The 14,579-nt window shown below is 46.8% G+C and overlaps 1 protein-coding gene across 2 annotated transcripts in view; it reads right to left on the bottom strand.

Annotated features, from left to right (window-relative positions):
* Window positions 1–14,579, bottom strand: part of CLTC (clathrin heavy chain) — an 853,725-nt gene that overhangs the window by 674,968 nt on the left and 164,178 nt on the right. For both annotated transcript variants that reach the window (XM_085649401.1, XM_085649400.1), the window contains exon 3: window positions 11,666–11,934. In XM_085649401.1, the coding sequence (XP_085505527.1) occupies window positions 11,666–11,934 (269 nt within the window). The remainder of the gene's footprint in view (window positions 1–11,665; window positions 11,935–14,579) is intronic.

The following is a 14,579-nucleotide window of genomic DNA, read 5'->3' as shown; positions in this document are numbered from 1 at the left end:
CCTGGATAATACTACTGAAATTATTTCAAAGAATTATCCACTCTATGGTTGCGTAGGCACCCGGAGTGCTGTGGCTCACAATTAAAGGTCAGTGATACCCAGTGTGAGGACCTAATCGGCCACTGGTTTGTCGCCCATACCGGGGCTGCACGTGCAGGGAGATAAACTGCGCCCTCCAGAGGTAGCAGCCCAAGATATTGCAACGAAAGCAGCAGAGCTGCGTGAGGCCAGAATTCAATATACAGAACTCATGGAACGATTGCGACTAATTGATCTGAGATCTTATATACAACGGACACAACCTTGAAGCGGGCAGGTTAGGCACCATACTAGCTCAATTAATTGGTTCATCTTCTCCCACACCTATTTTATCCCTTGCTACTCCCAATCATGGATTGAGGACTACACAGGCAGAGATTAACACGACAATCTGTAATTAATATGCAGAGCTCTACTTGGCACCAGTGCCCACTACCCCGGAGGCGCTGACTGACTTCCTGGCTGCAGTATCCTGACCAACTGACCCAGACTCTGAAGTGAAAGACCTTGCGGCCCCAATAAGACAGGAGATACAGGGAGTCATTAAAGAACTGGCACACAACAAAATGCCGGGATCGGATGTCTCCCCATAGAAATTTACTCTACCTTTGTAACACATTTGGCACCACAGTTGGAACCGCTCCATGGTGCGTCCCTCAAAGAGGGCTCATTGCCCCCACACCGGTAGGTAAGCGTTGGTGACTTCATCACTTTAGCCAGATAAGCCACTCATTGAATTATCCTTGTATAACTCATTATCGATTCTCAATACCGAGTACAAGATAGTCAGCAAAGTCCCAGCCCGATGCCTCCTTCCAGGATGATCCATACAGATCAATGTGGTTTTATACCTCACCGTAATACTTTGTTCAATATACGTCGACTATTTGGGTTAATGGATGTGGCCCGTGATTTATACCACTCTGCTGGCTGCCTCTTGTTAGACATCTGGCAAGCCTTTGATACTCTGGGGTGGGACTACATGATTGCAGCACTAAGGGATTCCTCCAGAATATTGTTAAATGGGTGAAACTATTATACACTTTTCCCACGGCCAGAGCCAAAACAGGTCAATATATCTCCTAACCTTATCAAATATCTTGTGGAGCCAGTCAGGGATGTCCCCTATCCCCGCTCCTTTTTAGGTCTCGCCTACCTATTGCGTTTACGCAATCTCTATGCGAGACTCTAGTAAGAGGGGCATTTCAAAGTGCTCCCAAAAGTGGATTGCATGGCGAGCACGCGCACAATCACGTGCATCGTGCCGCCATGCAATCCGTTTGGGGAAGCGCTTCAGCCCACTGGCGCCCTCGGCATCATACTTCAAAGGGTCCGCTCCCCCGCCTGGAATGCGCGCCCCCGCCAAGCGCGCGCGCCACGCTCTGCCGCGTCTCGCCGTGACAAATTTGCTTTCACTTTCACGCGGCAGGCGCTCGCTCGCGTCCGGAGCACTTTAGAAGCCGGGCTTGTCTTGTTTTCTTCATAATACGCATTTGTTCTCTACCTGGCTCCCCTCCTTTTCCTAGGCCTCGGTCTCTCTTACGACCCCATTCCCTTTCGCTTATGTCTGTATTTACTGCTCTCTCTCTCTTCGCTTATGTCTGTATTTACTGCTCTCTCTCTCTCTTCGCTTATGTCTGAATTTTCTGCTCTTTGTCTCTCCCGCTCTCCCCATTCTATCCTGCTCTCTCTCACGAGCCTTCCATCATTTCCTATCTCTAACCTGTGGTCCCCGTCTACCTTGCGCCCTCTCCCTTCTTTGTGCCCGCTCCGTCGCCACCTCTTCCATCATTGTACCTCGCTGTCCCGGTCTTCCTCGCGCCCCCTCCCTTCCAGATCTCTGTGTCGCTATGTCTCCTTCCCTGTCAGGCCTCCCAGTGTCTGACATTTGAGGGTCGCTAATGAGCGCCTCCGCAGTCCGGCTCTCACTGATCCCTTGGAGGCTGCCGGCGGTATGGGATCCTTTCCCTGCAAATAATTAATTTTGCTGCGTGTTGCATTAGAGCCTAAAAGGCTTTCTGCTGCTACAGTGCTGCTCGGCGGCCATTAATATTATATCAGGGCCAGTGCTGTTGCTGTAGTGCAGTTTCATTAAAAATGTGATCTGTAGCTTTAAACATGCAGCTTTCCATGCAGAATTATGCCAAGTAATTCTTGGTCTGCAAACTCTTAATTGCGTACAGAGATTCCCGTCGGTACCGGAAATTCAGAACGCCTGGAACGGCTGCATATAGTTCCCCCATACTTTGTCCATTTCTACTAGTTGTGTTTCATCAGCATTCATCACCCCCACCCCCTCTCCCCCTATCTAGTCTCCTTCTAGGCCACTTTTTCCATTTTGCTTGGACATTTGATCCTCCTCTTTTGGCTGCCTCTTTCTCTTCTTAATAATTATACTATAATATAATACTTGGTGAGGGTCTGTAGGCGCTGTCCGTAGGCAGGGGGAAGTGATTTGCCCAGAATCACAGGATGTTGAGCACACGACAAGACTTAAACCTGGATCTCTCAGCGCCCAAGTCGGCTGCACTGGTCGTTAAGCCACACCCTCCCCCTTCTGAACGTAGCATTTGGACCACTTCTTTGTCATTGACTCGACTCTGGAACACGTCCAGGGCCGGACTGGTAATTTAAAACAGCCCTGTCAAAAAGTATAAACTTAGACCCCATGTGCACCAAGTGAGTAACCCCCAGCACATTGCTCAGTAGGATTTTATGTAGGATAATTTTGGAAAAGTCAAACCAAAAAGGAGCATGCTAACTGCTCAATTTTTCAATTATATTTGCCACTTTTACTGACTGCTCCGAAAGGGATTCAAATAAAGATTCCAGTACATTAGTGTTTACCACAGTACCGCGAAGCGCTATTTCTACACAGCTTCTAATCATGCATGCCATGTGCCTGGTGAGAAAAAGGACCCATTTGTTGGTACAGTTATGAGAGGTTTTCTTTTAATGCTTCCATTCAAAAGTCTTTGAAGCTCATCTAACAAGCATTGAAAATACAACAGGTCTCGCATTTACGCGAGGAAGCTATTGGCATTGTAAATGACAATGCCTTTTATTTTATGTTTTAAAAACCAAAACATAAATAAAAGGCATTGTCATTTACAATGCCAATAGCTCAAACTCCCGTAAATGCGAAACCTATTGCATTGCAAATGCTTGTTGTATTAACAATGGAGTCACTTGCCCAGCGCCTTCGCCATACTATGCAGTCTGTTGGGATCCCAGTGGGATGGGTTGTTCACTTGGAGTCCTTGTATGCTGATATGCTATTTTACCTTAGGGATACACAAATTAATGTGGTTAAACTGGCCGAGTTGCTCACAAGGTTTGGTTCTTTGTCAGGCCTCCAAATAAATGCCACTAAGTCATGCAGGTAATCCTTCTGTGGCACTTATAAAGAGCCTACCCTCCAGTTGGGTGAACTACAACTGAAAACGGAACCCAATTCTTTCTGTTATTAGGTATCCAAATATGTAAGGAAATATCCTAGAAGGAAATTGAATATGCTACTTACCAGTATGCATCTGTTCTTGGCATGTAGGGCTGCTGACATTCATATCTGTGCATAGATCGCCGCCTAGTGTTGGGTCCGGATGTTTGCACGTTGTTGTCCTGGAAGAGTCTTCGAAGTATCCTTGGATAGGTGACTCCTCCCCTGGACTACAGTGCGCATGGGCATCCTCTCCATCCTCAGATTGTTTTTCGCCATTGTGGCAGTGATGGAGTAGATACAGAAAGTGATGACCATGCTTACAGTAATTCTGAGAGCTGCAGCTGCTACAGGCGCCGGGGAGGAGGGAGGGCAATATGAATGTCAGCAGCCCTACATGCCAAGAACAGATGCATACTGGTAAGTAGCATATTCAGTTCGAGGCATGTGGGCTGCTGAATTCTTATCTGTGCATAGAATATATAGCAGTACCCTCTATTAGCGGCGGCTACCAGTGCCAGCTGCAGCGGTTTGAAAAAGAGTTTTGAGAACAGCCTGTCCTACAGCTGCCTGCTGTTTTGATTGCACATCTACACAATAGTGTTTGGTAAATGTATGTGTAGTGGACCAGGTGGCTGCTCTACATATATCATGCAGGGGAATGTTTCCTAGGAAAGCCATGGAGGCCCCTAACTTACGTGTTGAGTGGGCTCGTGGGGGAATCGTTAATGTGCGTTTAGCCTTTTGATAGCAAATTTGAATACATTTAACAATCCATCTGGCTATACCTGCTTTGGAGATAGCGTTACCTTTGTGGTGTGGCGCAAAGGCAACGAAAAGTTGTTTTGTCTTCCTAAAGATCTTAGTCCTGTCGATATAATACATGAGGGCTCTCTTCACGTCTATTGTATGGAGTGCTCTTTCTGCGACAGTTTGTGGGTTTTGAAAGAAAACAGGCAGTTCAATAGTCTGATTCATGTGGAACTGCGATACCACCTTGGGCATGAATTTGGGGTTGGTACGTAGTACGACCCTGTTGGCGTGAACCTGTATAAATGGCTCTTGAACGGTTAGTGCCTGGAGTTCACTAACTCTTCTTAAAGAAGTGATCGCTACTAGGAAAGCTACTTTCCAGGTAAGAAATTGAAGCTCGCATGAGTGTAGAGGTTCAAAGGGTGGACCCATCAGGCGTGTGAGGACCAAGTTGAGGTTCCACATTGGAGCCGGTGGGTGGCTTGGTGGAATGACTCATTTGAGTCCCTCCAAGAATGCTTTGATGGCAGGCACTCTGAATAGAGAGAGGTGCTGCCTAGTCTGCAGATAGGCTGATATTGCGGTCAAATGGACACGTATAGAGGTGTACGCCAGATTGCATCGGTATAGGTGTAAGAGGTAACAAATTATGTTTTGTATGGATGCGTCTAGCGGGTTAATGTCATTATTAGTACAATAAATGACGAACCTTTTCCATTTGGCTGCATAGCAAGCTCTGGTAGTGGGTCTCCTGGCCTCCTTAATGATGTCCATACAGTCAGGTGGCAGGTTTAAGTAGCCAAACTCTAGGACTTCAGGAGCCAGATCGCCAGGTTCAGCTGTTGCGGATCTGGGTGCTGAATCTCTCCATGGTTCTGCGTCAAATGCGCGGGTTTGATCCGCAGCCTTTGATGCGGCACCACGGAAAGTTCGAGAAAGGTGGTGTACCACGGCTGGCGTGCCCACGTTGGAGCAACCAGGACGAGTGTCAGTGAGTGTTGTCTGAGTTTGCGTGTCACCAGCGGTATCAGTGGTGCTGGGGGAAAAGCGTACGCAAATCTGCCGGACCAGTTCATCCATATCGCATTGCCCTGCGACTGCGGATGTGGGAACCTGGCGGCAAAGCTTTGGCATTTTGCGTTTTCGCTTGTGGCGAATAGGTCTATCTCTGGATGACCCCACTGCTGGAAGTACGGTTGGAGTACTGATGGGTGTAACTCCCACTCGTGCATCTGGTGGCTGTGTCTGCTGAGCAGATCCGCTATCTGGTTGTCCTTGCCGGGGAGGTGTTCTGCCATGAGGAACATGTTCCTCTGAATGGCCCACTTCCACATGCTCTGAGCCAGATGAGAACTGTGGAGAGTGTGTTCCTCCCTGCTTCTGTATGTAGTACATGGCGGTCATGTTGTCCGTCCGGATCAACACGACTTTGTTGCACAAGTGTACTTTGAATGCTTTCATAGCCAGGAAGATTGCCATCAGTTCTAGAAGGTTGATGTGCATCTTCTTTTGTTGTGTTGTCCATAGTCCCTGCACTGTGTAATGGAGTACATGAGCTCCCCATCCCTGGAGAGACGCGTCCGCTGTCAGTATTATTTGTGGAACAGGCTCTTGGAACGGTCGGCCCTTGCAAAGGTTTTGTGGATTCCACCAATGCAGAGAGTTGTATGCCCGACCGCTCACCAACACTAGGTCTTTTAATTGCCCGTGAGCCCGATTCCATTGACGTGCCAAGCACTCCTGAAGCGGGCGCATATGTAGTCTCGCGTGCGGGACTATGAAAATGCAGGAGGCCATCATGCCTATCAACTGCATGAACACTCGCGCAGGAAGGGAGTGTTGGGGTTTGAACTTGGAAATCAGCATTTGCATGCTGTTGATCCTCACTAAATTTGGCTGAGCTGTGGCCGCCAGAGTGTCTATAGTCGCACCTAGGTACTGTTGTACGTGTGCGGGCTGGAGATGGGATTTTGGGTAATTTAGTGAGAATCCCAGACTGTGAAGGAGGTGAATGGTGCGGGACATGTGGCTGGCACATTGCTGGGCCGACTTTGCTTGAACGAGCCAGTCGTCCAGGTAAGGGTAGACGTGTATGTGCTGCCTCCGTAGATGTGCCGCCACAGTAGCTAGGCACTTTGTGAAAACTCTGGGTGCTGTTGTCACGCCGAAGGGAAGGACTTTGAATTGGTAGTGCTGCCCCTGAACAGTGAACCTGAGGTATTTTTTGTGTGAGGGGTGAATGGGTATGTGGAAATACGCATCCTTGAGGTCCAGTGTGGCCAGGAAGTCTCCCTGTTTGAGCAGCGGGAGGACTTGCTGTAAAGTGAGCATGTGAAAATGCTCGGAGAGAATGTAGCGGTTGAGGGGTCTCAGGTCTAATATAGGTCTGAGTGACCCGTCCTTTTTTGGTATTAAAAAGTACAGGGAGTACACCCCCGTACCCTGCTCGTGGACGGGTACGACCTCTATTGCGCCTTTTAGTAGCATGCTTAGCACCTCCTGCTGTAAGAGCGTTAAGTGCTCGGAGGACATAGGACGGTGTTTTGGAGGTATTGTGGGTGGAGTTGAGGTTAATTCTAGGCAGTAACCGTATTTGATAATGTCTTTGACCCACCTGTCCGTGGTGATGGAGGTCCACGTGGACAGGAACCTTTGTAGCCTTCCCCCGACAGGTGTTAGGTGGTCGGGAGGAAGGGAGAGGGCGTCACCGTTTGTTCTTGGGGGAGGACCTGGTGTTGCCGTAACCGCGTCCTCTGCCCTTTGTGCTTGAGCCACGATAACCACCCCGGGTGTTTTTATCGTAGGTGCTTTGTGTGTTGCCTTTGTTGTAGGTTTGCTGTGACCCCTGTCCTCTACCTGCTCCTCTATTTCCGGGGCGACGAAAGGAGCCGCTCCGAAAGGACTGCGTTTGAAGAGCCCCCATGGACTTTGCAGTGTCCGTGTCCTTTTTTATTTTCTCTAGGGTGGTGTCAACCTCCGGCCCGAATAACTAGTCGGGGTTGACCGGCTGGTTGAGGATGTTATTTTGCACCTCAGGTTTGAATCCGGAGATTCGCAACCAGGCGTGTCATCGCAACATGACGCTAGTGTTTATGGCTCTGGCAGCTGTATCTGCGGCATCCAGTGCACACTTGATGGATGCGTTTGTGAGGAGTTGTCCCTCCCTGATGAGGATCTCTGCACCTTCTTTGAATTGGTCAGGGAGATGTTGGAGTAATTGTTCTAGTGTGTCGTAGTGTGCTCGATCGTAGCGGGCGAGGAGCGCCTGAGTATTGGCAATGCGCCATATATTAGCTGCCAGGGCCGCAACCCGTTTGCCGGAGGTCTCTAGCACCTTACACTCTTTGTCCGGGGGAGGAGCATCACCTGTTGTTTGCGAGTGTGCCCGTTTGCGAGTATTCGCAACTACAATGGAATCTAGAGGTAACTGGCCTCTAATGTAGGTAGGGTCCCCAGGCGCCGACCTGTATTTTTTGTCGATTCTGGGGTTTATTACTCTTGCCCTGGTGGGTTCTTTGAAGATGTCCTTTGCTGGTTTGAGGACACCCTTTAACATGGGTAGAGTTTTTATATTCCTTTGAGGATGCGAAAGTGTCAATGAGAAAGTCGTCCTCCACGGTGTCAGAGAAGAGTTGCACCCCATGATTGGCCGCAGCACGTTCAATTAGGGCGTTGAATGCGGCAGTGTCCTCTGTGGGAGATGTTTTTGCTCCATAGAGTTGCGGGTCCTGTGTATCCATAGGTGCACCCGAGTCTACAGGGTCATCCCAAGCTTGGTCGGGGTCCTGTTGGCCTTCAGGGTCCATCTCTCAGGGGTAGGGGACGTGGTCACCCATGTAGTCCTCCAAAACATCAGTGTCGGAGTGTGTGGGAGAGAAGGACTGTGGATCCTGGTAAAAGGAGTGGAGAGGTTCGGAAAGAACTGGTTCCGAAGTCACCGGCAGCTTTTTCTTAAGCGGGATCCGGTAGGAGTCCATAGCTGACTCTGAAGTTATTCTCCTTTTGTGGAGCACCATCCTGCCGGTGTCGATGACATGTGACGGAGACGACTCCGCAGGAGAGCGTTCGGCAGGCGTAAACGTGGTGTGGGTGACCCGTGTTCTGATCTGGAACAGTTTTGGGGCCGTGGATGGCGGCAGGCCAAAAGTGATATTGGTCGGTGCCGAAGAGGTCGATGGAGCTTTTATCGGCTCGGAGCCTAACGTGTCCTGGAGGACTGCTTTGTGTTTGGTGCGTTGCGCAGCAACGGTCCGCACCTGGAGTGCCATCGAGTCCTTCGTGCCGGCCGTTTCCGTAGAGGCGGGCGTGGACTTCTTCGGTGCCGGCGAGTCATCGAGTCGAGGGGCGGCAACGGCCGTCGACGTCTTTGATGTGTGCCTTTGGTGGTGCTGTCGAAGCGGGGTGCGACGCAGCAGGCAGTTTGACCTTTGGGGTCGGAGCCGATTGTGTCGGTGCCGGTAGCCGAGGAGGTTTGGTGGCACCGAAGCTCTTTTTCCGTGTGTCGGCGCCCACGTCGGCTGCTGCAAGCTCGGCACCGAAATCTCGTTTGGTGCGGTCGGCGCCGACGGGTTTTGCTGGCGTCGAAGGTGTGGTGGGCCTCGATCCGACCAGCGTTACTTTCGGTTTCGGGAGAACCAATGCGGCTTTCGGTTTCGAAGAAGGGAAACCAGCCTTTTTGGGTAGTAATGGATGCCGCTGAATGTCCGAGGCCGGGCCAGAAGGCGGGGCCGAAGAACTGCGGGATAGGTCTTGGGTAAGGCCCGAAGGCGATCCCTCGACCGGGTCCATAGACTGGCTCACTGGGATATCCTCAGTCTGTACGGGTAGGCCTGGCTCGTCACCGGAGCTACTCTTCGGCCCCTAAGGCCTCATTGTAGTCTCCTACCTCGGTGTCGGCTTCATCTCTGGAAAAGAGCTGTTCCTCGACGTCTTCCGATACGGAGTCGTGTTCGGAAGCGGGGCTGGAGGGTAGATTCTCCACGTCTTCGACATCTTCGTCTTCGGCGCTGAAGATGTTGGCTGGGGCCGGTGCCGCTTGCTGCGCTTCGAGTCTTGCTGCTCGTCGATTCCGAAGAGTCTTCTTGGATCGGAATCGGGCACAGGCCATACATGTAGATTCGTCGTGATCCGGTGAAAGGCATTTGTTGCACACCGGATGGACGTCGATATAGGGATATTTCGCATTGCATACCGGACACCGCTTGAAAGGTGTCCTCGATTCCATCGTCGATGAAGGGTCGATGGTCGGGGAAAATGCGAAAAAGTTGGTTCTGGAAGTTAGTAAACTAACAATATACTATCGATACCGATCGGGAACAGTACCGACGCGAACTAAAGGCCTTTTGGTCTGTAAAAAGGTTTTCCTAACTTGAGTCAAGATAAGCACATCCGAACCCAATGGCGGAAAAAAACAATCTGAGGATGGAGAGGATGCCCATGCGCACTGTAGTCCAGGGGAGGAGTCACCTATCCAAGGATACTTCGAAGACTCTTCCAGGACAACAACGTGCAAACATCCGGACCCAACACTAGGCGGCGATCTATGCACAGATATGAATTCAGCAGCCCACATGCCTCGAACCTGGTGTGAACGGTTTATTCCTTGAAGTCACAGGTAGCTTTTTGGGTCAAGTTACGCTTATCTACTGCAGGTCGACAGGCATTGGATAAAATGGTGATGCTACCAAGATTGTTATACCATTTTGTGACTCTCCAGTTGGTAGTCCCCGCTTCGGTATTTAAACTTATGAACTCTATATTGATAGATTTAGCCTGGGACGGGAGGGGATGTTGCAGGATAAGCCTGTCTAACTACAGCTGCCAACATCTAGTGGGGGAATGGGTGCCCCAGATTTTAAAGCCTATTGTATAGCAGGGCAACTGCAATGGTCATCATATTGATTTGCAGACCATAACTTGAGATTGGATATACAGTTTTACAACTGCAGCAAGGGAAGCTGCATTCCTTATTATGCCCAGAGTCCTCTATATCACAAACAGGTTCATTGTTATTATGGAATGCCATAAAATACTGGAAAATGGCTCTAAAATACCTACACATGTACACCATAAGCACTAAATATCCCATTCTGTGGATTATAAATAGCAACTGGCATATTAACGACCCGCAGACTGGCCTACTGGGAGCAGAACAGGGTGACTACAGTTGGCTCCCAACCCACGCTAGTATTCATTATGTTCGCAAACACTGGTTGGTAGATGCAGCAAACAAAGGGGGTAGTAGTGGGAAAAGTCGTCGCACCTCGTAAAACAAATAAAATTGGTGGGCAAGTATTACTACTAGGTCAAGTAAACCAACTGTAATGGGTAGTGGTGCCACTAAGGGTAATAACACACCCTACTACCTTACGTGTGAGTATACAACGAACAATGCCCTTGGGTTTCAATATAATTGGGTATACCCCAGCACTCCAATCATTTTATGTTTAGTAACATACATTTATACGGTTTACTAGAAGAACAGTTTCTTTTTCACGGGTTACAAAAATACAGAATAAAGTCATTCTTTCAGTGGTTTAAATAGTCCCACTGAATGCATGTGAATTCCATTTCAGTTTTCGCAGAAAGAAAAAATTCTTTATACAAGGACTAAACACTTTGATAATGGCGTTTTCAAGTTCAATTAATACAGCAATGTTCGATGATAAACAGCTTACACGTGTTTCGTCAATAAGGTGACTTTTCAAGGCAGTGTGGCAGTAAAAAAGATTACAATATTGATATTATATTTGTTGAGTGTTAAGTTACTTACTGCCCAACCTACATCAAGTTTCAGAAAAAGAAAAGAGAAAAGGGCGTCCGTGTAAAAGCCAAAAAGTAAGAAAAAATATAAATAAGTGGATGGTAAACCAGCAATGGTTAAGGATTTAAGAGTGACGTAAAGGGTATGCAGATGGACTGGTAAAAGAAGATCCCTTAATTCTACATATTGGCAAGGAAATTAGGGTCCAAGGCGTAGAAGAAAGAAGACAGGATTACGGTGACAGTTTTTTTTAGGCATCTCATAGTAAGTCCTGGCATTAGGATGTCAAGTACCCACACCACTTATGGAATTTCCTCCCATTCTGAGGTACTATGGAAGATGACCCTCGCTTTAGTGTCTTAAGTGGTCAAGCTCCTCTTGCCCAACGACCCTCCTGTGCGTGGGTGACTAGTGACATGTTGCTTCAAATTAAATTGCCTTTGTAAATAAGATTTACTAGAGTGCTTTGGGCAGGTCACTGACCAGGTTTATTTTTATGAAATTCCTTCAATAACTTTTTAAGCCAACTATTTCTCGATGTTCATTGGAACAGATGAAAAAACTGCAGTATAATACAACCAGTCTGCCTTGGATATAGCAACATATGATATAAACTGAATGGACAATGCAACACTTTGGAAGACTGCACAACCTTGTTGCCAATGCATTACCTGGGCAGATATGCCAGTTAGAAGTAACCATTTCTGCTTGGCATCGGTACGGTAGTTAATGATCTGGCACCCGGCCAGGCTGGAATGTCGGTCGAAGGTTTTGATGGGCTGAGACTCTCCCTCCATGCTCCAATGATACACTGCATTGTCAGTGACTAGGGCCACGGTGTTGAGTGAGATCCACTTCCAAAACGTTACGTCATCAGTCATGGTGTGGGCCTTCATTTTGCTTTTCATTTCAATGTTAAAAATTTGAAGCGTTTTCCCGGCTGGAAATTAAATAGCAAATGAAAATCAGAAAAATATTTGAAATGTTACAGGTGCCCCACCCCCTTTCATAAGCTCCATCACCATCATCTAGTTTCATGATTGATGACTTGAGCATGGGGACACCATTTTACTACATTTCACACACAAACGTACATGGAAGCCGTCACGTAAAAGTAGAAGTTAAGATCCACCTTCAGTCATGCATCTTTTACATGAACACATAGCAGTTAAGAAAAGTGATCAACTAGATCCATTTTCCAAGCACGAACAAACTAGCTGCTAAGAGGCTTGCATGTACTCTATATGAGGTGCTAGAGAAGACGAAAGCAAATTGGTTTCTACAAACGCAGAACCAATTTATAGAAGCAATTACTAAACAGCAGTCCAACTACATCTGATAGACCAATGGTGTTCTACTTTAAAAGTTGGAGACTCTTACTTTTAACAATTAGTAAACTATCAGCATTGAAACCACCCCCAAACTAAGATTTTTAAAGTAGAAAGGAGCTAGCAAACTTATCTGGGGCTAGAAAAATGGAATGACTAGATGCCAGACTATGATATTTTAGAGGCTGAAATAATGTCTTAACAAAACCTATGCAAAAATGGAAGGCACAAGTATAACACATATGTGCTTTAGTGTTTTCCGTTTACTCTACTTTCCACCAATGATCAAAACATACAAACAATGAAACAGCTCAGAGATGAAGATTGGAAAGACGTTATAGGCGACGCAAAGTCACCTGTGAAAACAGGACAAAGGCTCCTGCTTATGCAAAGGCCCAGGTTTCTCGTTAGCACATAGGCTGCTACTCCAGTTTTTTTCACTTCTAAGTGACAACCCCACACCCCGGGCTACAAACTTGACCAATCCCAAGCATCAATAGAAGATGCAGTGGCAAATTTGAGTGGAAGAAAAAAATAAGCTCAAGATTCCACAAAATTACATGTTTAACTTCCATTTCTCCTCTCGACGTGTCAGATTCTGGTTATAATACTAGTAATATCCGACTACATGCCACCCCTCCCCTAAGCCTCTAACAGCATCTGTTCAACTCGGAATGATTAACATTCACAACTTCAGCAACTACTAGAACAAAATCTAGCGATGTTCATGAGATGATTTGCAGAAACTGCTGAATGCAGGGATTAAATTGCTCAAGACTATGTGAAACGGGCATTTTTAATACCCGCCCCCCCCCCCCCAAAAAAAAAAAATCACAAAACGAAAACTTCAAACTGACAACATGGATACATCGTATGCCTTAATATGGGTGCAGGTCATGCAGTTCTTGTATTGCACTTAAGACATTACAAAACAGAAGAATCCATACTTGTATTCCTTGGGCTGTAAAGAAACTATTGGGGGGGGTGGGAGGGGGAGGTGGGGAGGGGGGGGGGGGGGTGGAACCACAGGCCAAATTTATTTCCATCCCAAACAATATGTAATTTACACTAGGGGAATCCACCAGACTGAAAAGAAAATTGTACAAGTTGAAGTCCTGTTTATAAAAAGCATGAAGTGCATTTTAACCAATACCTTTAAAGCACGCGAATAGCACTTTGCATGCGTTGGTGCAACATGCACGTTTAACTGCGTTCACTGCTTAAAGTAGTTAGAATTTTTAAAAAAAACATTTAAATAGCGTCCCACCATTTTCATTTTTATTTTGTGTTAATCTGGTCACATGGACAAGGATTGTAACAAAAGAAAACGTTAGTGCGGGTCCTGATATTGCCAGATCTTTCAGAGACAAAGACTGCTTATGCACAGTGGGAAACAACCACATTTGTCTACTGTATCCAGGTATGAATACAGCAATACAATAATGACGCAAAAGCCATTTTTAATAGGGGCTGTTTGAAAATGTCCACTTCTTCCACAAAACTAACTGTGAAAAAAAAAAGATAAAGTTCCCCAACGAATATTAAGAGGTGCAAGGAAGACTCAACTGTTGCCCTTACAGACAGCACTGCTACTTAAAGACAGTGTCCAATAGGGTACAGATCTTTGACTGCCACTACATTACTCTGTAGTGTTCACCACCCGCAGTATGGCACTCTTATTGCTTTCTCTTTTCATAAAACAGGACAAAAACCAATACAACCTATATTGAGGTAACTCACCATCTGCATAAACACAAGAAAGCATTAAAAAAATGTGACAGACAACAAAACAGTATCAAAACATTAAAAACATCATTTCTAAATCTACAAGGCAATAAAAAAATCAAATATTGGAATAACAAATTAAAAGAATGATAACGAGTTACATTCTAAAAGCTAGACTCGGGGGGGCTAGTAGAAGCACAGGGTGACCGATACTGGAATCAGTGGCACGCTTACAGCTGCATTAAAGACTACCCACACATGCATAAAAGGAACAAAAAAAATATCATGAGTACATAAAAGCACAGCACCACAGACAATATACAACGATTGGTCTAAAAGCTTTTAGAATCTCAATTTAAAATCTTTGAAGAACAGCACACATTCCAGCGTTCACTTAATGTTCTACACACAGCGAAAATGATCAAGAAAGAGACCATCCTATCCAGAAAATAATGTACTTTTATACTTGTCAGAAGTGTTCCCAGATTTTTTACTTTCTTTTATCAGAGCCTGGAAACAGAGCAGCTGGATT

This window comes from Triturus cristatus, chromosome 3_2, assembly GCF_964204655.1.
Source record: "Triturus cristatus chromosome 3_2, aTriCri1.1, whole genome shotgun sequence".
In the NCBI taxonomy this organism is placed as follows: Eukaryota; Metazoa; Chordata; class Amphibia; order Caudata; family Salamandridae; genus Triturus; species Triturus cristatus.
This window is presented reverse-complemented; position numbering and strand designations above follow the sequence as displayed.